This window comes from Hesperophylax consimilis, chromosome 16 (assembly GCF_061612785.1).
Source record: "Hesperophylax consimilis isolate HC1 chromosome 16, BYU_Hcon_1.0, whole genome shotgun sequence".
In the NCBI taxonomy this organism is placed as follows: Eukaryota; Metazoa; Arthropoda; class Insecta; order Trichoptera; family Limnephilidae; genus Hesperophylax; species Hesperophylax consimilis.
In genome coordinates, this window is record NC_142851.1 from 32,929,587 (window position 1) to 32,957,310 (window position 27,724).

The 27,724-nt window shown below is 34.0% G+C and overlaps 1 protein-coding gene across 1 annotated transcript in view; it reads left to right on the plus strand.

The window, feature by feature from the left end:
• Positions 1–1,032: 1,032 nt before the first annotated feature.
• The window catches only part of Adss (adenylosuccinate synthetase), a 58,320-nt gene continuing 31,628 nt past the window's right edge, over positions 1,033–27,724 (plus strand). Inside the window, exon 1 of the mRNA XM_089641166.1 lies at positions 1,033–1,244. Coding sequence (XP_089497292.1) covers positions 1,089–1,244 — 156 coding nt within the window. The 5' untranslated portion in view covers positions 1,033–1,088. The remainder of the gene's footprint in view (positions 1,245–27,724) is intronic.

Here is a 27,724-nt window from a genome sequence, read left to right on the forward strand (position 1 = left end):
TTGAATAGCTTTCGAAATGATTTGTATGCAAAGTGGAGCATAACGAACTATTGTAATTTTATTTTTGTTATGTTAATGCAGTTATAACGGCATATGTGATTTTTGGGTTTTTGATGAAACAAAGAGGATTTGTCATTACAAAAATTAGGTATGTTTTGACATTTTTCATACTTCTTCCATCTTTTTTTTCGTGTTCCCTTTCACTCCGCGGCTTTAAATTGTTCTCAACTAGCTCCGTCCATAAAAAAAATGTCTTAAAAGATGATCTAGAATCATCTCATTTGAGGAATTACCATTTTTTGTATCGATGTGAAAAATATTCTCTCAATTAAAACAGTAGTGCCTTTTTAAAGTTGCATAATTTTTCTTTTTAATTAGTTTCATGCTTTTTGGTGCTGACATTTGAAACCATTTTTTAAAACGATCGAAATCTTTTGCAGCGCCCTCCATTTTTGTCTACATTATTTCGCCAATCTGTACGTGTGTTCAAACCAGGAATCGAGACAGCCCTGGACAGAGCATAAGTGCGATTTTGAATGAATTGAAGTGACATTGAATCAAAATCTAGGTTAAGGAGATGCCTGGCAGCCATCTTGTAAGGCAAACTTTTGAAATGATTTGTATGCAAAGTGATGTAAAACGAAATATTATCTATTTTAAAATGTTGTTAGTGCAATTATAACTGCCGTTATTTTTTGAGACAGCGAATGTACATGTCATAAAAAAATTTAAGCAAGTAAAGGCATTTTTCCACATGTTCTCCCTCACCCCGCGACTTCAAAATGTTCTCGGATAGCCCTGTCCATAGTTTATACACGGTTTATCAGGTGTCATCACATGAAAATTAACCGGTTCCACAAAATATTTTCAGTCGAAAATTTTCTAATTTCGTTTTGGATAAATTATTCCAAAAGGAACTAGTGATTCCGCAATGAAATAATATCGACGGTTCCAGTGACGGCATAAACCGGTTCCAAGTAAGCGGGACAGGAATACGAACATCTCTATTCTCTAGTACGAAATTATTCCAAATTATTCATTTCTGTGTTCGTTTCGGTCAAGTCAGTTGTGTTTAGGTTAGGGCAGAAATGGCTCCCGTCCGGTGTGGTGAGGACAATGACGTCCCGAAAGAGGATTTAAATAATAAAGTGACAGTTGTTTTGGGAGCCCAATGGGGTGACGAGGGGAAAGGGAAGGTGGTGGATATGCTGGCCATTGAAGCCGACATTGTGTGCAGGTGTCAGGTGAGTTATTATTTTACTAAACATGTGATCCTGCCAAAAATATTGCATTGAAAGTGATGTTATCAATTTAAAATGCTAACATGATATTTTTAATTTATCAAACGTGGACAAACCAGTTACGATTTTGCTACTCTGTCTTATTATACTACCTTTTATTTGATTCTAATATTTAGGGTTATGATTTTTCGGTTTGTATTTCAAATTTACGGAGTACTGTCATGGTCATGTGATAATTCTGGTTTATTCACGACAAACACTCGAGACTATGCTAGGTTTTATCGAGGGCTTGAACTAAATATGTATGGTTTTGTATTTATGTTTACTCGACAGAATTACGTAAGACTAATCACATGTTTGTAAATCGTAAACAGTAAAACCACATAAACATACTACAAACAACTCGTTCACATACTCTGGTAACTTGCCAAAAACATATAATGTATATTCTGTGGTGGTAGACGGGATGAACGGGCCGCTATGAATTGGTGAGAGAATTTTAGCGATTTAGCCTACTCCAAAAAATACTGGCAGCTTCCCTAGCTATTATTAAGTGCAAAAGCCAAGGTCAGGCCAGGGTTGGAAAAAAGCGTTTTTTCAAAAATGATATGCCCAGTGGTTTTTTTCGAGCTCTTAGAAGAAATTGTGGTAAATATTTCCCTAACCGCCGCACTTTTAATGGGCACAGATTATGGAAATTACACACCACATTTGAACTTAATTACTACAAGAAACAACGACTCACGTCGGGATAGATTGTTACCCTTGCTAATGTTTAGCAAAATACGCATACATTACTTGGTTAACCCAAACTAATAACCTATTTTGTGCATTTAAATAGTTGTTTATTGTAGTAATTGTTGAAACGAGGTTTAATTTGCATAATCTGTGCCTAAAAGTGCGTAAAACTGTAGAGAAATAATTACAAAAACTTCTAAAACCTATATCTACACACTGCAATGCACCTCAAGGCAGTTATAATTTGACTTGAGGTGCATGGCCTATTTGTATATTAATTTAATATTAAACAATTGCAGAATCTTAAAAATGGCGTATGTAAGTTTTTTGAACTAAAAGTTATCATGATACAAACTGACGTTTTACCCAATGACTAAATAAAATACTCTGCTTTACCACAGATTTTTCGAAATTAGAATCATGTAATCATGGCATGCTTGTGATTTTCTTATACTATGAACAAACAAAATACACTATTTCAACTCATTTCCAAAAAATTTTTTTTGAACGATATTCTTTCCCTGCCAATGGAATTCCCCAGTGTATTGGGTCAGGGACTTCCTTCATAAGATTTACACCAGTCTTGGCAAAAACCTATTTGAACTGAGCTCGTAGAAATCTGATGCAGTCAGTGATGGCACATATTATACCAAAAATGAAAAACCATGCTTTTAGTAAAAAAAACATGTTTTAGGTAAGTTTTTTTTAAATTAGAAACAACGGTACCTACGTAAGTAAAGTATCTATAATGCTTTATTAAAAACAATCATTTTACAATTTTCCTTTGAAAAATATAAAAAAAATAATTAAAAAAATAAACACGTGAAAACTTGAATAAGAAATGCTTTTAGGCTTGCAGTGTAAATAAAATACATATTGTAAACTAGACAAAGCATTTAAGCATTAAAATGAATCATCAACATAAAAAAGTTTTTTTTCAACTTGAGGATTAAAAAAAAAAAATCGCTAGTTGCGCCATAATACGAAGTATGTCAAAAAATACAAATAAATAGTAGTATATCTGTGTGTAAGGATAGAATGGCCAACCTTATGATTCCAGAGATAGCCCCATTTTTAATGTCAGTGCAATACAAATTTTTCTTAAAAAAATGATAACTCCTTCATTTGTACACGCAATTGCTTCGTACGAAATTTTTTAGCATAGTAATGATCAGCAGAATCCATTTCTAGCCAAAAAAATACCCTCGAAAATTCAAGTCTCTATGTCTATGAAAGGCGATTTTCAGCCCTCTGTGTGGCGGACGTTTGAATTCATGCTTCCCAATGCGGTACAAGGCGATGGGTCGAACGAGTTCTGCTGGAGAGGTAAAAAGATCTTCCTCAACCAGTTTCGCCAAATCCGGCCCGTCACACAGTAGATGGGTAGACGCATCCGCTGCCAAGACATTGACAATCCTCACCCCATGAATGAACCAAGTTATCAAGTTTAATTTGTAAAACTTTAAAAGTTAAATGTTAAAAAATAAGAAATTCTCCCATAAATCAATAATACTTTATTTTTTCATAATTTTACAGTATTTAGTGTAGGTACCCGATTAAAGTTACATGGTAACTTCATTAGAGTAAATACAAATTATTTACCGACAAAGATCGTTTGAACCTGTAGTTCAAGAACTACATTCCTGACTTCTGGATTTCCCCCATGCTAAATAAAACTTATCCAACTCAAAAGTACTCACTACATAATTTTGGACCCGGTATGTGGGTATAAATGATCCAAAAAACTACGAAAACATCGTAAAAACCATGCATCAGGCGACACTGGTTTGCTTCCAGTTTTCAGTATTCCTGGAGTGATCACAGGTCTAAAATCATTTATTTCTGTATTTTATTCATGTTACACCTTTAGGGCTTTTACGTAGGTATAATGTTGATATGTTACATAATTTAGGATAAATAGAAGAAATAATAAAAATATGATAACAATTAACAAAAAATACATACACACATAAAATAAATTGGATAAGATGACATTTTGCCCGATGGATTTTGCCATTTTTTTTTGTCACCGTATTGGTATTTTTTTGTCACCGCAGTTACTCGGCTCAGTGACCAGTGAAGACATTTTGTTTGGTTTAAAAAAAAGCGTTAAAAAGGTCAGTTATGTGTCATCAGTTTTTTTTAACAAACACTAGCTAGATTACACGAAATAAGTGATAGATACGAAGATGTAACGGACCTATTTAACTGCACGGAATATAGGTACAAGAAGACTTCTAAATCAATACTAACCTAACCTAAGTCTTCTTATAAGTTTTGCATTTAATTTTATCTCTTATTACTTTTATATCCGTCTAGAGTTTCTGTTCATTTTATGCTTTCTGATGTCGTACATAATTGATTGTATATGGTATTTTTATACCGGTGATCTCAAATAAATATACAGGTATATAGTTTGCATTTTATTACCTGAAGTTACTAGTACGTAACTGTGTACAGTATTTACATAAAACTACCTTAGTTTCGCAGAAAGATAAATTATGAGTGGATTCTTTTTACCAAGATCGTTAAAACCACGAATATCTTAAATCATTCTATGCAAGATTATTTTTATTGTCTGACATGGCAAATCATTATTCCAACGGGTATAAATAATATAATTTACATTTATTGCATAGTTCCCAAGGACATTCGGTGAATTATTTTTACGTATAAACTTAATTTCTCGTTTTCAGTTGACGCCATGGTGAAAGTTGTTAGTGAAAGCACCCCCAATTGACATTTTATGGCACTAACATCATCATCAAATTTTGCCAACAGGAAAATTGGGAACTCTCGTTGGGAAAATTGGGAACCAGAATTGAAAGTTGGGAACCCTCAGCCAACGACGACTGTTTAAGTTTTATACATCAATAATTTTCAATGAAAATTAGATACTACTACACGACTATTAACAAAATCACAAAAAAATGTACATAATGTTTAACTGCAGATATTCCTCGATCATGCAAATATCATAGAACAAGGAAAATATAGCAACGAGAATAATACTTGGGCTAAACAGATTTTCAAAAGTAACTTAAATGTTTATTTATTAATTTTATTTTAGTAATTTATACATTTATGGTTAATAATTACTAATTACTAATTAATTGTTACATGCATATATGCTATATTTTCTCCTGCTTGATGTGGCTCCTACACAACAACTTGAACCTAAAGAAGTAAATTTCAAGGAACTAAATTGGCTAACAGTGAAACAGATGATTCCCCTACCTGGCATTTTTTCCATCCCCAAAGATATATCCCGCAATGTTTGGGCAGCCACATTGCTAGTCACAATCTAAGGGAGCCATCAAAACCGTGGTTTCAACAATTTCTCCATTTCTATAAAAATAAATTTCCTCACTTATTCGAATGAGGATTAGACGTTATTCCGTTCCTCCCCACCTTGCATTCTGTGGTCTAGAAGTGGGAACTTTAGATAACACATTTTTTGGCTTTCCCTCTGTAAACAAATCCTCTCTTCTATCAAGCCTTATCTAAAATTGCCTCCCCTCAATTCAACATCTCATCTCTTCTAAGTCTGAACTCGACTCCATTGTCCATATAATTTTTAAATTTGCCAATTTAACCAAAATTAATATATAAATTCACTTTACTTCTCTCCATAATTTGAAATAATGGCCTAGAAACACCCTTGAGTGGTGAAAGCCAGAAGCATTTAAAAAAAAAGTACGATATTACTAGTTCTAAGTTCGTTCCTGTTCTACGGTCGATATAAAGTTCTAAGTTCGCTTCTGTATTGCAGATTTGCAGAGATTAGGTACCTATCTTCTTTGGGCACGTATTTTTTATTCGGATTATAGCAGTGAGCAGCTCAACATCAATAATTTGGATGTCGGTTGGTATTATAAATTACCCCAATTACAGCATTCGTATCACAAGCAATAATCCATTATACAACCGTCACAAATCTACCTACACGGGATTATTCTGTCCATTGACACGAGTATACGAGATGGGCACTGGCGGTAAACAATATGTTTGATGTCGAAAAGTATTGTTAAAGTCTAGTCTGGCTTAAGTCTCGTCTAGTCTGGTCACGGTCTAATCTTGTTAAAAGTTTAGTATGGTATAATTCTAGTGTACTCTTGTATTAACGGACACTTTCTCGCGTCAGTGGACCGCTTTAAACTCGCAACAGGTGACGGGTGTCGCAAAAAACAAGAGGGGTTCTTAATAATACGAGTATAGCCGTTTCACCCGTACATATATTCTTTAAGTGGCTATCTCTTTCTAATGCGTTCCGTTTATTTATCTATGTATGATTTTATTTATTTTGTAGTCTTTCGATTTCAATCTGGAAACATGAACGTGCCATATTTTTTGTTAGATTATTATGAACATAACGCGTCTTTGTATTTATGTTAATGTTCGTCCTACAACAAAGAAAACATAATTAGTTGTGAATATAACTGATAAGTTTCTGTATTATGTTTGTAAAATGATAGGTAACTGATCGCCTCCGTGGTCGAGGGGTAAGGCTTTCGACTAGCAATCCGGATGTGGCGGGATCAAATCAATTTATTATTTAAATAAGATAAGTATATTTGCGGCACATTACAGAGTGGACGATACTCTCAGTATAGCCCTGGTTTAATATCACCATTCTGATTTGAAACGTTGCTTGAAACGGCTTTAGCCGTGTTTGGTGAGCAGATCTAAATAGCCAGATATTTCCCCACCTTCCTCTTCCCCACCTTCCTCTTCCCCACCTTCCTCTTCCACACCTTCCATCTTCCCAATCTCCTTCCCTTCTCCACTACCTTCATCTTAAAAACATGCCCATTAGGGATTCCATAGTCTCACTGGCTCCAGGAGGTTGGTAGCAGTTGCCACTCTTGTGCGGTGTTCACATAAAAATTTCGGCATGTATTATGCTTGTAAATGCCCTACGAACGTTCAAAAAAATAAAATATAGTATTATTAAAATGAAGTCTGGCATGAAAGTGTATATACTTAATTTACGCAACATAATTTTATTTAATATTTAATTATAATATTTGGATGATTTGTATAGCGCCATTTTTGTGCAAAATCACCTAATTTACGACTAGGTGAAGTTGCTCGGGCTTTACGCTGGCGTTTTTAGAAATTAGATATAGACAGTAATAATTTTCCCCTTATTTTGAAGGTCAATTGTGCAAAATTTCGTCAAGGAGTATCAAAAGCGGTGGGTTTTAGAAATCTCACATAGCAGTCACGTTTATATCGGTAAATGATTTATTGAACAGTGATATCCATAAATATCACTGTTCATAGCTGTTATAAAAGATAACGATAATAAAATGTGTGTTCAAAACCATTCCTTTCACCACAATACCTTTTTCATAAAAATAATATTTTAATCAATTTTCTCATGTTTTTTTAATTCAATTTTCCTCCATCATAATTTGACACATTTGAGCATTTTTTTTAGATACCTGAAATCTGCGATTGCGGTAGCGCCACAGACATATGAATATATAGACTAGAAATTAAAGGTGAGGGGTAAAATCAACTGTTGAAGAACGAAGGGGGTAAAGCTGACTGTGATTCGTCAATAAATCAATCTGACAGTATATAGGCATCTCGCATTATAATATCACCATTTAGTTCTTAAAAGTAAAATCTGCTTTTGAATGAATAGACATTTTTACATGGAGCGCAAATTACTCGCCACGTTATGAACAAATTTGCGAAGTCCAAATTCGGCAAAAAAAAATTTCTTCTATTTTCAGAGTCGAATATTTTGTTTACGTAATTAGTTAAGACACTTTTATAAGTGTTCATAATTTAGTTCCCAGTAACCAACGATGCGTACAGATATATCTCGATGTGACAGTATATGTTTCTACAAACTGATCCATATTATACGATGTAATTACGCTTAAAATAATGCTTACATATGGAATGTAATACGACAATTGGGTTTATTCTCTTTTTCACATCTATTTTTACAAGTTTTCATAGCTAAGCCACCATTTTGCCGTGTTATTTCGTAAAATGAACCGATGATGCCTCGACCATAGTTCGCACAAGAATGATGACGTCACGTTTTCTAAATTTATAAGCGAGCACAGCCGGCTCCAATGGAACCGGTATGGGGAGTGGGGAATAATACGCTTTTAATCACTTAGGGCAGGTCTACTAATATTCATATGTCTATGGGTAGCGCCAATTTTTACGCGAAATTAGTATTTTTTTTGCTCTATTTAGTAAATTGCACATCTAGAAACCAACCATGTTGTAACTGTTTGTTTCCCAAAAATAATACATTTTTATCTATACAAATGACTATTATAACCTATATACTATTACATTTTCTTTAATTTCTAAAAATGTAAAAAAGAATTGCATACTGTCTTTTTTTAAGTTAAAAAAATTTACGCCAATTTTTTGCCGAAAAATACCAAAAAAGGGTAACAGAATCTGACTGTTGCTTCAAAATAACACAATTTATTCGCCAAAAATTATCACTATAAAAAAAATAACCAGAAATTTTCAGGTCTCTAGGCCAATTGTTTTCTCGAGGTTCTTCTGACGAATTTAATTCCTCTGGTCGCGGGGTATTCGTGACACACGATCCGGGGATATCTCTCGAAAACAATTTTTATTGCAGTATTATTTGACTAAATCTTTTATTGTATCCCGCGACTCGGCACCATGTATTTGGCATGAGGTTAGCGGGGCGGCTAACCGACTGTCCCACCACCCGCCCACCCACCTACCAGTCCCGGCAAGCTCCGAACCGTCGTGGATCACACCCAGCTTTATTAGCTTTGTTACACTCAGCGTTCAACTCGTAGTTTAAGATGTCTCCATAGGTGGCGGTAGTAATGCCACATGACAGAGACAACATGTCGGCCATACCCGAATGGTTACGAGTACAGTCGATGCTAGCCGATCTTCAGGCGAGCAGCTCAGTACAGGTTCCCTTCCGCAACAAAATAACTTAAAGCCTCATGTACAACTGGCGTTAGTCCAGTTAGACATTCGTTTTATAAATCTCACGATAATAAATAAACTGTTAACCTCAGTCGAACCTAACCAATCATTGAAATTTCCCGATCATCGAGTGTATGCCCAATTAAGAAGAAAATATTACACTACACCAATTAACACACATTTTTAAGCAGTCAAAAGAGTAAATTAAATTAATTGACAATTCCCCAGCTAACTGAAAGAATTCTGAAAATCTCCATGCATATAATGAAATTAGGTAAAAAAATCTTTTCAGCTACAACCTACAACAAAATAATTAATGTGTTTTTTTTTCAATCGTATTATTTATACTATTCTACGGCGATCGGGCTACGTTTTTAATAGTTGTTAGTATCAAATGGCTAAACCAAAACTAAACGCAGATAACCACGTAAATAAAAATGTCCTAATTCAGGTAATTATGAATATATGTGGATTGCACCGATTCCATATTTGTTAATTATTGTAGTTATGTCTTTAGAAGGTTCTCCAAATTTCGTTAATTTATATCAGATTCACAGAACCGTCGGTTATATTAATTAACGAAAAAAATTTTTGTTAGGTTTTGTCTTGTTGTGTCGCCCTTACTCTCATGAATAGAAATATAATCTAAACGGTGTGAGAAAGAGAAAATAGCACGCTTTATATTCAAATCTAGAAGTTAACCACAGAAGAATGAAAATGTACATCTACATGAAAATTTGTGCATTTTTTTATGATGAAATGCTAAAAAAGGGAGATGATAATAATGTTTAATACATTTTATCTAATAAAATATTTATTTTTTCGTTATCAGTAATTTTTGGTTCAGTGTTTAGACGAAAAAACGTAAGATGAGCCATTAAAAAAGGTTTGTTTTAAAATTTTAAATAATTAACAAAAAATATTTCATGTTAAAATGTGAATGCGTATTTTATCACCTTTCAAAAACAGTTTTTTAGTTTTTGAAACGTTCAGAAATATTCCAATAACTTAATTACGGAAGTACACACAAAGTCTCTGACTTTCTGACAGCATCTTTAAGAAATATAACAGTCAATATGCCAGAGGTTTGAGGCTTTAAGTATTTTCTGCATTGGCCCTGTTTGCTCTGGCAGTGTTCAGCCATTGCCAAAGGGGACTGTTCTTTTAATTCTAACTTCTAGCCAACTTTTGACGAACTATCACAATGTTTGACATTAACGTCTTCATTATCATTGTATGAATCGTTGATGATTAACGTATTTAGGCCACGGTTTTAACCCGTTAACCCAATTAAAAGGGCGCTAATTGATGCCTTTCCACAACCGACTATTATCGACTAATTAAAACGGTTTAATTTATGTGCATTATTTCCTAATTCAGGTGATTTTTTGAAGTCACGATTTAAAACGATAAAGCATTTCCATTTTCACAAATAAAAATGATGTAAAAAAAAAATACAATGAAGTCGATTTTTTTTTAAATTTACCGTAAAATATGTTGTGTTTTCAAGGGAATAATCAAAGTTCTGTGAAATTACTAGCTTAGGTGTACCCGGAGTTGCTGAGTTGAGTATGCCATCGTGGAATTTTCTGTAGGCCTTTTTAAGATATACAATTCCGTAGTACATTATTTGTATGTATCTCATAAGGTTTAGCCGGCATTAGCAATCTAAGCGCCCTAAAATATTTTTTTACCGTCTTGATTACAAAACATCGACTTTTTTCTACTTTCCATAAATATAATATGCATATATTATATATGTAAACTTTTCGGAAGAAATTCTCTAAATGAAAGTGAAAACCTCATCAAAATCCGTTGCGTATTTTAGAAGAAATAAACGCACAAACAGACGGACACGGATAGCGAATTTGTTTTATACTATTTAGAGATAATCGTATTCTCTGGATATGAAAATGGTGTTTTTGTATAACAATATTACTGCTGAGGTTCAAATTTATATTTTGTTCTGTTGGGGGCGTAGCTGTTGATGTTGTGTTGATATTGTGTTGATGTTGTGTTGATATTGTTGTTACCAGTGTAAATACATTAAATTTGTCTTGTTAGTTTTCGCCCATACTGATAAACTTCTACAATAATTTCTAACATATCACTTGAAATATCATACAGCTATAAAATATTCTAATTTAATTGATATTATGTGATTAAGGCCCCGTAGTAAGCGTTCAACGATGGTTTGAAAGGGAGATATGTAAATACGAATGTTAGAGGTAGCGCGCTTAAAACACGACTCGTTTGAAATAAAGGAAAAATCTCTCGACAAATGCTTTAGTTGCATTTAAAGATACACAGAATTTTTTCTTGCCTGTAACATATTAAATAACATAACAAAACGTGTTTTTTTATAATTTTCAGAGCTTACTTAATTTTTTTCTATCGAGAGAATTTCACAAAATTAATGTTTCGGCATAACAAATATAGAGATATTATCTTCAAAAATAACATATATTATTTTTGGAACCTAAAAACTTAAAGATTTATCGAAATAAATCGGTAGAAATTGGGTAAGCGGGGGCTTAAAACATAGTATTTACGTCCAATCATTTGACCGGTCAGTGGCTGAGTTGGCATCGTGTTTGGGTCCCACCCAAGCGTAGTGTGTTCAATTCCTCGGCTGGCTAAGTCCTCCATCACAACACAAGCAACATATTCCGCTTAATGTGGTGGTAGTAGGAGGTTTTCAAATATTGTCAGGTTATTCGTAACCCGGGAATGTACGTCTTAAAAATGTATATATTATGCAGGTAGGTTCCTACATACATATTTATGTTGTGTTTTTTATGAGATCGTGGAACTAGAATAATTTACAGATTTGTTAGGATATCGGAAGAATAATTACTTTTCACTTGCTTACTGTACAAGATACTTAAGTCGGGCCATGTCAAAAGTCAGAATAATAGAAGAGTATGTATGAATGTGAATGAGGCAAGGAGTGTGTGTGTGTGTGTGTGTACCGAGTTGTTTGGTGGTCCGTTATCTCTGCATACCCCTGCGGAAACGGCGTGATGGTTAGTTAGTTTTTAAGATTTGTTGTCTGGACTTTTCCCCAGGAATTCTTATTAGAAACCTTATTTCAATTGTTCCATAATACAGGTAATTATTTTCAATAAGGCGGTAAAAAAATATTTTTGAAAATTTATGAATTTTGGTGACTAAAATAGAATATTGATTTGTAATCCACACCCCTGTATTAATTATTTATAAATTATATAATATCAAGAAATGGGGTAGCAGCATTGACGTCAGAATGGGTAGCAACGGCTCTGTAACGTTAGAATTGGAATTATTGGTTTCTTGTAGTCAACAACAAAATGACGTTCATTGACAAAATGTTGGAATGGTGGTAGGTATAATAGATATTTGCAAATGCAACTATTCTTTTAAACTTAATTAATAATTAAATTTAAAAAGCAGATTATTTTGTCAATCTGGAACCAATGAGACTATGACATCCATAGTTGGACTATGTTGTGAAGTCGTAAGTAGTGTGGAGGGCAAGGAGATGGGAAAGAGGAAGTACCTGTCTATTTAGATCTAGTCACTAAACACGGCTAAATACATATCAAACATGTTTCGATTATGAATGTTGGTTTATATGTATAACGCAACTTCGTCAAATAAAATTCACGCCGGGTTTTGAACCGACGACCTCCGATTTCTAGTCGAGAGCCTCACCCCTCGACCACGGATCTGAATCTGAAGTTCCCGGCGTTGCCCGTTGATGTAGACAGTAGTTTTCCTCTTATTTAAAATTTGATTTAGGTGAACTTTCTTCTGTTTGCGAAATCTCATAAATCTCTGAATAAAACTGTAGATTTGTATAAAAACATCCCACTTCTTTTTGAAAAATATATTTAAAAAAAAATTTAAACTGGGATGGCGATAAACGATAAAGAGACGAGCGTAAGAGAGACAGAGCGCATGCTGAATGTTGAACCAAAAAGTATTAAGTCAGCGGCTACATTTGTTTCCATTCAAATCTACTATTCTACTACTGAAGCAAACATTGATTTATGATTCATAATCAACTTTAATGCAACGAATATTTCTTCAGCACGATCTTTTACAAAAGTGATTTAAATTTGCCTTCATTATAGACATGATGAATTGAGTTAGTTTTTCTTTTTTAATGTTGTGATAATACTCGAAGGCCGTTGTCGACGTGAGGCCGCGAGGCTCGCCAACCTTTGTTCGAGCCGCCTGATTAACTTTAGAAAATAAATCTGATTACATCAAATGAAGGCTCGGCTTTTTGTCATCTTTTGTTGCAAGGGAGCTGTGCTACCGTGGATATCGCTCATATTGAATGTTTCCGATTTGTTTATATTGGCCTTGCATTTTTTTTCTTGCAGGTAGAAGTCAAGTTAATCATAGTAGTTGCCAGTATTAAGAGGTAGAGCTTGCAAATCACATTAATCATTCTAGTTGCCTGTTTGAACGAATGAAGTGATCAATGTTTATTTATTTATACGCCCATTGGGCTTTTGCATACATAGTTCATAAAAAAATAATATTCTGAAGATTGTAAGTTCACAAAAGTAATAGTAAAAATACATAAATTTTATATCCATTTGACATATTATAACAGCAAGTAAATAGTAAATGCATACAATAATTATTTGTAGCAAGGCTGCCCAACCTTTTTAACAGTTGGGCGAAATTAACGATTTTGAATCACTGGCGGGCCACTGAATACCTGACGGTTTCTGTTTCCATGGCGGGGGGGGGTTGTTAGAGAATTTCTATAAAACATAATTCCCCATAAAAAAATTCTAAATGAGTGCTCCCCACAAAATATTTGAAATCCATGGGGGGGGGGGGTTGTTACGGAACTTCGCTGAGTAAAAATTCCGCGCACCCAAAAACATCATATGTGATTCCCCACAACAATTTATCGAATTCCATGGGGGGGGGGGTGGCTATTTTGGCTGGTGGTTTTTTGAAAATGGTTCACGCGGGCCACTTATAATTCGTTCGCGGGCCACATTGTGGCCCGCGGGCCTGGGGTTGGGCAGCCTTGATTTGTAGGAATAAACCTGTTGTTCAAAAATAAGAATAAGAATATTCCTACTCCTAAGTTATACAGACTTAAATTAGTTAATAAGAAATGTAAATTTTATATGTAAATGCTAGGTAGTGGCATCAGTAACATGATACAATACGACACATAGTGTATGAGGCCTTAGAAAGTTAACGAAATAATTATTGGCAGTATTGTTTAAACAGAATTGGCAACATTAGGTACGAAATTGATGCAATTTCGCGTAGTGTTGATGTTTTCTCTTTGGGGATGCTGTGTGGAGGTCTTTTTATGGAAAGAAATGGGGAAACCCTGTCTTGGGAATGAGTCAGTTAATCATTCCACAGCCGATCTATCCAGCACAAGAACAAGTCATAATAACGTCCCATTCTCAACTAGATAGCGGATACATCCATAGACATATTAATATATTCATACGTCTATGGATGTTCATTAGGGTGTATCGATTTTTAACTTTTTTTGTTTTCAAATTCCAAGTTGAGAAAAAGTTGCTACTAGGTACAACAACTTACCACAAAAAGTTTTGGATTTTTAAAAAAATGTTTAGGTCTCCCGCACAAGGCTTAAAGTTTTAATTTTTTTCAAAAAATATCCAATTTATTTAAATTTTAAAAAATAAAATCGTAACTTTTGTGTTTATTCCAAGTTAAAAAACAGTAATATTAGGGCATAAAGATAAGTAAGAAACTATTTTTTTTATAAAAAATGGATTTTAGGTCTCCCGCACAAGCCCTAAAGTTTGTTAATTTTGATGGAATTTTGTAATTTTGTGGATATATGAACCACGTTTTTTTTAAAGTTTAAACCACCGGAATTAATTTTAATTTTCTTACAGAAGGCATAAAATGAGTTCAGAACACAAAAATTACGATTTTTTTTTTAAATTTAATTTTTTTTAAGCCTTGTGCGGGAGACCTAAACATTTTTTAAAAATCCAAAACTTTTTGTGGTAAGTTGTGGTACCTAGTAGCAACTTTTTCTCAACTTGGAATTTGAAAACAAAAAAAAAGTTAAAAATCGATACACCCTTAAACTAAAGCAATTTCACGCTATGTTTCGATTCCGAATGTTGGTCTTTCAGCATGGCGATACTGAGAGTACCTACAACTCTGTTTTTTAACTCGGTATTTTGTAATGTTTTTTTAACAAGTATCATGTGATGAATCAGTTTTGAAATGCGTCAAGAATTTAAAACGGAGGCATTTAGATACAGGGACCATCAGAAATTTAGATAACAACAGCAGCCAGTGTTGCCAGATGCATGGTTTTTTTTTTGGTCATTTGTACCTCCATAGTTTTTTGCCGGTCAGCCATAATATGTACCTACTTTGGAATTTTGAGATAAGAAACATTTTTAAGCACGTGTAGGGGAACTCCCGAATTCAGAAATGTAGTTCTCTCGTGGTTTACAGTGTCTCTTATTAAATTATTATTATATTTGTCGTTTAATCTCTAAATAGTATAGAGTATCTATACCTAATAAGCTGAAACCAGTAGCGGTAAAAAATATTATCTTTTAAAATAGTTTCAATATCATTTTAACCCTAGAAGCCTATCTATTTTATAGGTACATAAAGCCTTAACATACGTCTCAGAGGCGTGCACATGTAAATGACAGCCTGTAGGCCAAAATATACCTACTTGTGCCCTATTCTTTGATAGAAAGTTAAGGTTGGTATATAAACTAATAATGAAACACAGTTTTATCAATGAAAACTACTATCACAGGTATTTAACCTGTCCGGTGGTGAGTTTCTGGAAAGAAAACGGTCCCGCTGGAGGGAGTTTTTTCAACAATCAAAATATAGAAAAAAATAAATGCCACCTCGTAGAGTATAAAAAAATAAAAATAAAATCCTTAGAAACTAGCACGAAAAAACAAATACTAAGCTATTTAGAAGGAAAAAATAAAAACAATTTTGCAGAAATCGCCAACCATCGAAATCGGAGCAGATTTTTGTTTTTACTTAATAAAAATCAGATTCACTTACCACAATTTTAATGAAGCCAAGGGGGGAAGAACGACTTTTTATACACACTAACATATACGTATTATTATTTACACTTATACTATTGTATTTTCATTATAAAAATTAAACATAGGTATACAATGTATATGCAGTCAATAATTACGATAAAAATAACACTATTCTAATTATTATGTACACTATCTTAGGAATAAAATTGTCTTCACTAACTAATACTGCTTTTTCGTATGGTAGTCTTCGAAACATGGATATACGCAAAATGCAAGATTGCAGTCGGTGCACATATATTTCGTGTCACTTCTTTTTTGAGCTCGAACTGCTGTATGTCTACACACATGGCATTGTCGTTGAGTTCGCTTTCCTTGGGCTGCAGTTTCTGGTACAGGACGGAGAAAATGTTTTCCTAAAAGGCGAGTTGGTTGATCCACTACTCTCCTTCCTCCAGATGATGCCGGCCTTGGCGTGTGATATTTTTCGATCATTTGAGACACTAAGTTTTCCCGGAATTCGCTAAATGATAAAACCTTTTGCGTTTTCAAACGATGCAAAAAGAAAGCATTTAGTGTTCCAATGTCTATCAATCTGAAGAAAATTTTTTTATACCATTTTAGAGACTTCCTGGAACTACTTGCGAAGCCCAATATGCGGTCCACTTTGTCAACAGCTCCCATATTCTTGGTATAATCTAAAACTACCTCTGGTTTTATTTTATTTTCTCCCGTGGAGAAGTCAATTTTATCAGTAACAATCATTGCATCTGTATGTATGTTACTAAGCATAAGGACATCCCTTTTATCGTGCTATTTCAGCGCCATGAGATTGTTCGAATTCAAAGACTTCATTTCCCCTTTTTTCATTTTCTCCTTACCAAATTTGGGCATATCTTTTCGGTTTGCTCTAGCCGTTCCACATGCATTAGTTTTATGTTTATGCAAGAAATCGAACAGGGCTGGACTTGTATACCAATTATCTACAAACATTCTATGACCTTTTTCCAAATAATCTGCAAGCATAGTGGTAACGACTGATCCTGATATACCAATGTCGGGATTCATTTGTATGTCTGATTCAGAGCCAGTGTACACAATTACATCCAAAACATATCCGGTGAGTGCATCACAGTGTACAAACAATTTAATCCCAAATCTATGTCGTTTTGAGGGAATATAAATTTTGAATGAAAGTCTTCCCTTCCACAACAAGAGACTCTCATCTATGCACAGATTTTGATATGGGTAAAAAGTTGATTTGAAAATGGTCTTCAATGGTTCCAGAAGATTTCTTATTTTATATAATTTATCGGTTGTCGCAGTATCGTTATCAGAAAAATGAAGAGCTCGGAGCAAAAGAAAAAATCTATCTTGCGGAAATAATACTTTGAAAAAAGGTGTTTCAATTATTGGATTATTTGTCCAGTATTTCTTCAGCGAGTTTTTTCCCACAAGTCCCATAAGCATAATCGTGACTAAAAATGTATATATTTCAGCCTCCGTGGTGTCTTTCCACTTCATCATTTTAGACTTCAGAGAAATGTCTAAAGAAATTTTTGCAGCGTATTTATTTGTTTCGCTGACAATTATTTTTACTATATCAAGTGTGAAGAATAACTCAAAAAAGTCTATTTCCAATGAATTTTCACTAACGGGAATATTTGCTCTTATACCTGAGTTAGTTGAATCGAATTCATGAATAATGGGCGTAAACTTACCCTGATCCCATTTACGATGATCAACTTTTCTCTTTTTGGATGTTGAACAACTAGGGAAAGTTTCATCCCCATCAGATTCGTCGGATGAGCTATCTGAATGTATTGGCAAATCATAAAAATCCTCGTAAACATCTTCATCTTCACTTTCGATTAAAATGTCAGCAATGTCTTGTTCATTCAAAGGGTTAACCATTTTTTTATAAAAGTAAAATATATAAATTGAACTAGTTATCAATACGAATCACAAAGTCAAATCACAGTAAAACACTGTCCAAATTATGAATAACCTAAAATAATAAAATGTCAATGATAATAACACTTTGTAGTCGGGCGTTTCAAACAATAGACTCTAGCCTATAGCGGATGTTTTTCGCGATTAGCACAAAAATATATCCTCATCCCTTTCGTTAGTATCTGAAGAAATTTTTGAAGGGTAAAAGAAAATATCAATTAAATAAATTCCACTAAAAACACGTCTGTTTTGTAACTCTGTATATCATAACTAAAGCACGTGTATATTAGCGCCACTCTATCTTCACAAGTAACGAGTACCGGGAATAAATCCAATTGCTAAACAATTTTTGTGTTATCTCTCATTCAGGAAATGATTATTGTCATAACATCCTCGGGATTATCTCATAAAAGTAAAGGTCCAATGAATTTATAAGACGCCATAAAAATATAATAGGTACTCATATTCCCAGTTCAACTAACAAACAATCTTTGAAATTTAACACGATAAAATTGCCTAATTATTACGCGCAATCTCTCATTGAGCTGCGCAAAAGTATGTGTGTACATAAAAGAAACAACGGCTTATCTTTTTTTGTTACATGTGTGTGTAGAAACTCAGTGTCAAAAACTGTATTCAAACTGAAAACAAACACTGTCGGTACAATATATGTAATAAATATTCACATCCAAACACGTGAGGTAATTTTTAATGCAAGATGATTAGGTTATTCAGTGTAAAAACAAACAAAAACCACAAATTTCACTTCACAAAAGACGTCGCTCGCAATAAAAATGTTGTTTACCACCAACTGCCAGACGGTGACGTCACGGAATATTTTAATTGTGAATAACTCCGTTGGTAATGTACCTAAATCGATAAAAACTTTTGCAAGTTATGACAAATTGTCCCTAGATAGCAGTAACTATCGGTTTTTCGGAAGAAATTCAATAGTTAATTAATTTTAGGCGCAACCGTACGGGTACGGTCATACTCCTTACGAGGATTTTTTTTCTCACCGTACCTGTACGGTCATACCACCGGACAGGTTAATACAACTAATCAAATGATTATGCTTATATTCAAACAAAAAAATCATTTTCATAAAAAACAACTTGAACATAATATGTTTTTTTTAAATAAACTTATATTTTTTAACATTAATTTTATTCAAAGAGCAAACATTAAAACTAATCATGCTTTTAATTACTAGCTTTAATTTTAGAGTAATCCACACAGACATCAACATTGTGCTCAGAAAATACTGACTTTTTGCACTTACAGCACACTAATTTCGACATTATATTTTTTTTAGCAGCAAAAAGCTCAGTATTTATGTTTGTTTGGGCTCTGGTTCTCGTGCCTGAAGTTTATGACCTGAATCAGTAGGTTTTGCGAGAATTTGGCTTATATTTTGTCTTCTTGTCTATATAAGTCCGAGTTTCAAGTCTCATCTCCATCCAAGGCATAACTGAATCTGTGCTGAGTTGTTTAATGAATTCTCTTTTGTTTGATGGTTTATTTTATCATTTTGTGGCCATAAATTACAGCAGAATTGACAAATGCCATGTTCAAAATGCCATAAAATACAGTCATTGACCATCTATTAGTTTTGCGGCTGCACCACATTGAGGAGCACATTTGATCAAATTTATCTACTCCTCCTTTTGTTTGGTTCTTGAAATAAATCTCGTGTCTGGTTTGCCACTTGAATTATTAATTATTGCATTTTCATCACAAGATAAAAGGTAAACCATATTTGCAGGTGGTTTGTACGATAGAAGTGTCAGAAAGCCATCAAAACAAAACGTAGAATTGCCAAGAGGTCGAAATCTCGAGTTCTTCAATTTTTCGTAAATTTCCCGCATATTTCATCGAAAAGTGCCACTAGATTTAATTTGTAATTTGAGCTGGTCCTCGAGAGGTGCCGACTTCATTCATAGCTGAAGTTTTGTGAGATGATTGACCCTTATTTGTAGACCAAACATCCTGCGTCCATTCTTACCGCGAAGAGTATTTCCAGGAACACGATAATTTCGCCCTGAGTTGGCAGATTGCAAAGCATGAGCAAATTTTGAGTCGGCTTCTTCAGTGGGAGCAGATTCTTCTAAAGGGAAAGCCTCTTCAGTTACATAGTTATTCTCATCTTCGCTTTGAATGTTGTCCAAACTGGCTGACCTCGTCTTCAGAAGCTGATTCTCCCAGTGAAAGACTATCTTCTTAGTCTAAGATTTTCAAAATATCGTTATTGTTTAATATATTAGACCATGACATATTGGTATCTGAAACAATGCCAAAATAAACATAAAATGGATGAAAAATTAACGAAAGTAAAAACATATAATCTTAGTTAAAAGTTACACAAAGCCTAAACATACGTCTCGCAGGCGTACTATACCTCAAAAACTCAAAAATGGCTGGACTTACCTTAGTGATGCAGGTACCATCGGTGAGCTCCTGTCAGCCACTAGGTTGGTTAAAGAGCATGAGGCGCTTACTTCAACCGTAAGAAAGAGAAATAGAATTTAAGATAATGTGTACGCCTCGCAGGCGTAGATAAGGCTTTTAGGGTTAATGGAATTCCACAATGAATTGTCAGTATCAAAAATAGGGTTCTTTTAATTGAGAAAATGTTTTTTTCCCTGCAACAGAGTTTTTAATTTTTGTAATATGGCATCACTGAGCCTGCCTCATATCTTTGAATGATGCTGTTTATAACGTCACGAATCATGGAGACGTTTGTTTGTCAAGCTTCTCACGTGTTATCTATTACATTAATATCTTTCATAATTCATATTGTTGTTATCCTACCGCATTATTATTATTACGTCACCATAATATTTTAATACTAAGTCACCGCTCGCGGCTAGCATTGCCTTTTCGACAAATTAATAACATTTTTTATTTGTTTTTTATGGTGGCAATAATAATGAGCAGGTGCTGGAAACCCAGGTGGATAGTACTATCGGCTAACACTTGAAATAATAGAATTTAATACTCACAGAGAGACAGTGGATTTTTTAAAACATTAATCCCACACAGGACTATGTCATATTTGACGATGCTGTGTTGGGCAAGTTCAGCGATGTTAAAAGGTAATACGGTTGGGTAGGAATCTAGGGATCTTTCTGTCTAGGAGTGACGGACATATATCCCTAGCAAACCACTTGGGGTGACCTATGGCAGAGGTGTTGGTTATCCAATAAATGGTTAAACTCGTATGTATGTAAAATTGCGTATGTTCTACAGGGTTTTCCAATAAGAGGTGTTATTTTGAATAGCTCGCTATTTCGGTAGATGTTACTTTTGAAGCTGTCATTTTTTGACATTTAACAAGTAGAAACTACGCCATTAATAAAAATGGAACGATACACGCTTCAACAACGCATTGAAATTATTAAAATTCACTTGAGAGAATCAAATGCAAATCATCTTGAGTGATGAGGCCCATTTCCACCTCGGTGGCTTCGTCAACAAGCAAAGTTGTCGCATCTGGGGCTCGGAAAACCCAAGAGTTATTGTTGAAAAGCCTCTCTATCCTCAACGTGTGACTGTTTGGTGCGGTTTATGGTCCGGCGGAGTCATTGGACCTTACTTTTTCGAAAATGAGGCTGGAGCAACAGTTGCGGTGAATGGATTGCGCTATCGAGAGATGATTAATGATTTTTTATGGCCGGAATTGGATGGTATTGATCTGGACAACGTTTACTTTCAACGAGACGGCGCTACGTGCCACACAAGCAACGAAACCATTGATCTTTTACGATTGAATATCAAAATAACACCTCTTATTGGAAAACCCTGTATTTATTTATTCGGGCTTTGAAGGCTTTCACATGTGTACATTGTTATCGTAGGTAAATTGTTCAGGAGTACAATAATCAACATAATAAATGGAGTATGAACGATATAAGCCGGTACAAGACAAGTTACCTTATCAAGTTACTTATAAACAATTATCAAGTTACTTATAATAACCAGAATATAAAATAAGCAGTAAGAGGAAGTTACAAGCCAAAAATATGTATATTCTTGGTGTACCTTATTTCGTAGGTAACAGACATTAAAATCGTTTGACAAAAGGAATCTAGAAACGTTCGATTTCAAGCAAAAAACTTTTTTTATTTATTTTGTAAAATATTATTTTTTTATATTAACTCCACACAGGAGGCCCTGAAGAAAATAATTTCCCTCAGGGCCTATGTCATCTTTGGGGATGCTGTGTGGAGGGGAGGGGGTGGTTTATAAGAAAGCAAAAAAAATAATCAAGTGAAACTGTCACTGATAATCTTAGCTATAATACTGTATTTTTTTAAAGTTGTTTCCTTCACGCGTTCACACATTTCAATTGAAAAAATATTTTTTTTAGTAAGTAGTTTGCATTTATATTTTTTATTTAGTAGTTTATTTTTTATTTATATTCTACTCAAGCGAAGCGATAGGAAAACCTTCAATTTATCTAAAGCATATTTATAGTCTTCATAATGTACACCAATTCGTTATAAAGATTAATCAAAATAGTGATTTGGCATTAAGCTTCGCCTTAAGGTTACTATGAAAGTAGTAACAGAGCAATGTGTAGTAACTTTGTTATTATATGATTATTTAAAACAATAATCATATCAGTTTGTATTTAGCAAATTTTTACTACGCCAGATTGAGTTTTTTACAGAACATAGTTAAATTAATACAGCGATAAAAGATGCACATGAAATATATATAATACTATATTGAAAGTTGTACGAAGGAGTTTGATAAAATATCTAAATAGTATAAAATAAAGTCGCTATCCGTGTCTGTCTGTTTGTGCGCTTAGTTCTTCTAAACTACGCAACGGATTTTGATATGGTTTTCACTATCCTTTAGAGAATTACTTCCGGAAGGTTTATACGAGGCATATCCAGAAAGTAAGTGTACTGAGGCTCTCACGACCGAATGAATTTTATTTTCGATATGTTGGCTACACTTACGTGTAGTCTGACTCTTCCCCTCCGCAACGAGACCTGTTCAAGGTCAGTACGTTGAGAAGTGTCAACGCGACAACACGTTTCGTGAAAAATGTCAATCCAATCTCCCGCCAAATGCGAAATACGCGGCGTCGTCCGTTATCTCGTTTGGAAGGAAAAACCTCCGTTTGAGGTTTATAATGAGGTTAAAACTGCATTAGGTGATAAAGCTATGAATTGTACGAGTGTGTACAAGTGGTATCGCGAGTTTAAAAACTTTTCTCACCTCTTCACCCTCCACCAAAAAGTTCAAAACCACAATTTCAGCCAAGAAAATCGTGGCATCCGTGTTTTGGGACTGTCAAGGCATAATTTTGATTGAATATCTGCCTCAAGTGTAGACCATCAACTCTGCAAGATACTGTGAGGCCCTAAAAAAATTGCGGAAGGCGATTCATAACAAGAGGAGAGGCATGCTGACAAAGGGAGTCAGCCTGCTGCACGACAATGCCAGACCACACACGGCCAACGCCACGAAGGAACTGCTTGCTTCGTTTAAATGGGATATCCTGAACCACCCCGCGCATTTCCTTAACCTAGCACCTTCAGATTATTATCTCTTTACCTCCCTGAAGCTGTACATGGATGGAAAAAGGTTTTCAACCGACGAGGAGGTTAAGGAGGAGGTGGAGAAGTGGACGAAGGGGTTGGCGGGAAACTTCTTCGAGGAAGGCATCAAAAATTGATACCCGCTTCACAACCTGCATTGAGAGGAATGGCGACTATGTCTAAAAATAGCTTACATATGTACTACGGTAATCATGTAATTTTTTTGTTTCAATAAAAAGATTTGTAACGTACAAAAATTCAGTACACTTACTTTCTGGATACGCCTCGTATATATATAATACATGTATATTATAATTTTAAAAAAGTAGAGAAAGTCGATGTTTTGTAATTTCAAAAAATGAATATTTTAGGGCGCTTACATTGCTAACAATTAGAGATGTTCCGACTAGTCGGTAAAGCCGACTATCCGGCCACTATTGTAGTCGGCGATTAGTCGGCGACTAATCGGCAAAGAGCGCCGACTATCCGGCTTCTTAAGTTGTATGTATTTCTCAATAATATGAATGCGGGGGAACTACATGAAATAAAAACCTTGATTATATATATTTTCTTTTTATAATCAGTCTTATACATTAAAAAATGTAAAGCAATCTTTCCTTTGGTAATCACTTTTTAAAATTACTTGCTTGTAAAGAAAACATAATTATGACATTTATTGAACAAAATTAGTATCTATCCTAATAAACATAAAAAACAACATAATATCTTCTTATCTTCAATGAACATTTATAAGTATTTCTTATTATTAAAATAAAAAGTAGATTTTTAAAATTAACAATCTCAGTTATATGTATTAAATCAAGATTGTATGTACAAGATGCACAGTAATATATGTATATATTATATATATATATATCCAAAAATTCTAAACATGAACTGTTTGATAAAAACAAAAAAAAAATGAAAAAAACATATTTCTTATAACCATACCTACATAATCTAATCAAATCAAAGTCACAATTGTGACAACCAAAAATATCATAATCTCCTTATATTTTTTATAACATACTTATATTTTTTAATTAAGGGTAAATTATGATGTAAGAAGACTAAAGCTTTTGCCTTTCTGGTAGCAATCGATTTCTTTTTGTTTCATATATGTTTCCGGCCTCTGAGAACAGCTTCTCACTGTAAACAGAACTTGCGGGACAGCAGAGGTACACTTTGGCCATGCGCGACATTTCAGGGTACCTAGAACTATCCCCGAAACCGTAATCGGCTTAGCCGACTAGTCGGTCTTATTACAACCGACTAATCGGCTAGTCGGCGAAAGTCATAATCGGCACATCTCTACAAAAAATGTAATTTTTTATAACTAAATAAAATAAAATAAAAAGTCGTTAGTACGTGACGGTTATTACGTTGCGAAATGACAATAATTGCGATAACCTAAAAATCTAATAAAAATGATTTGAAAAATTTATGACGCCAGAGCTCACCGTTCCGGGTGTTTTTGCTGCTTCGGCACACAAATTGATTAGATTATAAATACAGTAGCCACAGACTGGATAAAGAAGGATAACCAACTATACGGAAAAGATATAATTATTTTGATTTCCATACTTTACGGTAAAGTTAATTTATTAAACCAACAATTAATCATTACCAAACACTGTTTTTTTTATCAAATCGATCACGCAGAAGATACCGTTATTATTTATTATTATAATCACCTTTTATTATTACAAGTGCGGTCTTAGCACTCCCATAATGATTTGAATCAGCTGTCACTAATCTTGATATATTAAATTGCGTTCATAATATTGGAGTACCAATAATTTAACCTACTTTGGAAAAAAGTCTCCGATTGGATCTGGTCCGGGCAATATATTTTTATAGATTTTATATAATTACGGTGTGACCTCGATCGAAGTAATTACTTGGGCGAAATGTGTATTTTTTGCCCATTGTTGTGACAATGAAATACCGTTAGAAAAAACATAATTTTCTACCCAACGCCCTTGTTTTAAAGATTGCAATCCGTCCGTTAGGCCGGCCATACACTTTCAAGTATACTTGAGCTGAAAACATGCGCAAGTATACTTGATGGGCCTTGTGTGTGGAGTCAGTTCTGGCTTCTGGCGAACAACAAAGGAAGGTGGTTGTGCTTGCCATCAATTTTATCTATGGCGTCCATTTTGGCTCTAATTGCACTAATGTTAGCTATTAAAAAAGCCAGACGTGCAGAAAACAGCGTACTATTTGGTGCAGAGATAGGTCGAAAAAAAGAGATCACATAAGTTTATTTAATCAGTGAATTGAAATTCGCTCCGAAAGTCTGGCACACCAAATTATTTGCGTATGAACAAATAACCTTATTTGGAGCTTCTGTCATTAGTAAAAACCTCTTGGCTGCTTTGAAAATTGACGTTTCTTCCACATACGTGTATACTTTTGCAAACGCTGTTTGCACATGTTTCCAGATTGAAAATTCAAACTTTTTACTACACTTGTGGAAGTCAGGAAACTTGTGCAATATTTGTCCAAGTCTCTGCTCAAGTATACTTGAAGGTGTATGGCCGGCCCCTTTGCAGGTATTTCGGGACTCCTGAAAACTACCAGCTCTTTTACCATTAGCTTTGTTTAATGATTTTCTTTTCTCTGTTGTTTGTTTTCTTCTACAATCATTTATCCAAGGCCTAACCTCTAATAGAAACTTATCTGATATATTTTTTATCCAACTGCGTATTTATGTCAGTAAAAAATCATTTATTTAAATACATCACATCGCTCGTCGTATCATTGAAAAATTTAGTCCATGGATTCTAGTCTCCGTTACGACTTGTAATTAATTCCTCTTGCATTTTTATGGCTGATCGGTAGTTACTATTAAAACTAACAATACATAACTTTAGACGAAATACATTTAAAACTATATTTTGGAGTAACAATTGTCGTGGATCAAGTCAACCTCAATTTACTTTGCTAAAACCATATTATTAAAACGTGTTTAACAATCTAATACATTTTGTATGCTGACACTTTCAGCCTTATCAGAAACATTATTATTTCTCATTAGAAGAAAAATAGCTACGTTGAGAAGATAACATTCAGTAAAATCTGTGTAACCATGCAACATACAGTTTTATTAATGAAAAGTGGCCGCATTTGATATTATACCCTGAATTATTATTTCTATTAGCAAATTTTTGTCAGCAGTCCGTAAATTAATTTGGAGTTATCTCTAAATAGCATAAAATAAAGTTGCACTCCACGTCTGTCTGTTTGTGCGCTTAGTTCTTCTAAACTACGCAACGGATTTTGATAGGGTTTTCACTATCATCTAGAGAATTTCTTCCGGAAGGTTTACATATATGATACCTGCATATATCATATTTATAGAAAGTAGAGAAAAGTGGATGTTTTATAATAAAGTCGTAATAATATATTTTCGGGCACTATATTGCTAACGCTGGCCAAACTATGAGATACATCAAAATAATCTTGAGGTGATTTTTCACAAAAACGGCGCTCTACAAATTATCCAATTATTATTATTATTATTATAATCGACTACGGAATTGTATATGTTAAAAATGCCTACAGAAAAGTCCCGATTAGTAATATTACTACGTATAATACGTTATAGGTATATAATTATGTACCATATATAATTTAGTACCTTATAACTTTTAGGATGGGTTGTTTCACAGAATTTGAACAATTAATAAAATTTCAAAAATGATTTTCAAGTTCTGTTAATATTTCAGTTTTGTGACAACCGGTCAGTAATGATATCATAACAGAACTTGAATAGAACCTTCACAGAACTTTAAAATAAACATTGAAATTTTTTTAAACAACCCATCCTTAGGAAGAGCTGTTTCACAGAATTTGAACAGTTCATCAAATTTCAACGTTATTTTTCAAGTTCTGTGAAAGTTCTATTCAAGTTCTGTTATTATATAATTATGGGCAAGTAGCTTCGCAAGACTGAAATAATAACAGAACATTCACAGAACTTGAAAATGAACAGTGAAATTTGACGAATTCTTCAAATTCTGTGAAACTGGTTGTTTGAAAATTCTGGTTGTTTCGGAGAATTTGAAAAATTCTTCAAATTTCAATGTTAATTTTAAAGTTCTGTGAAATATTTTTGAAGTTCTGTTATTATTTCAGTTCTGTCAGGCAACTAGCTTATTACGATATAATAATAGAACTTTAATAAGACTTTCTCAAAACCCGAAAATGAACGTTGAAATTTGATGAATTGTTCAAATTCTCCGAAACA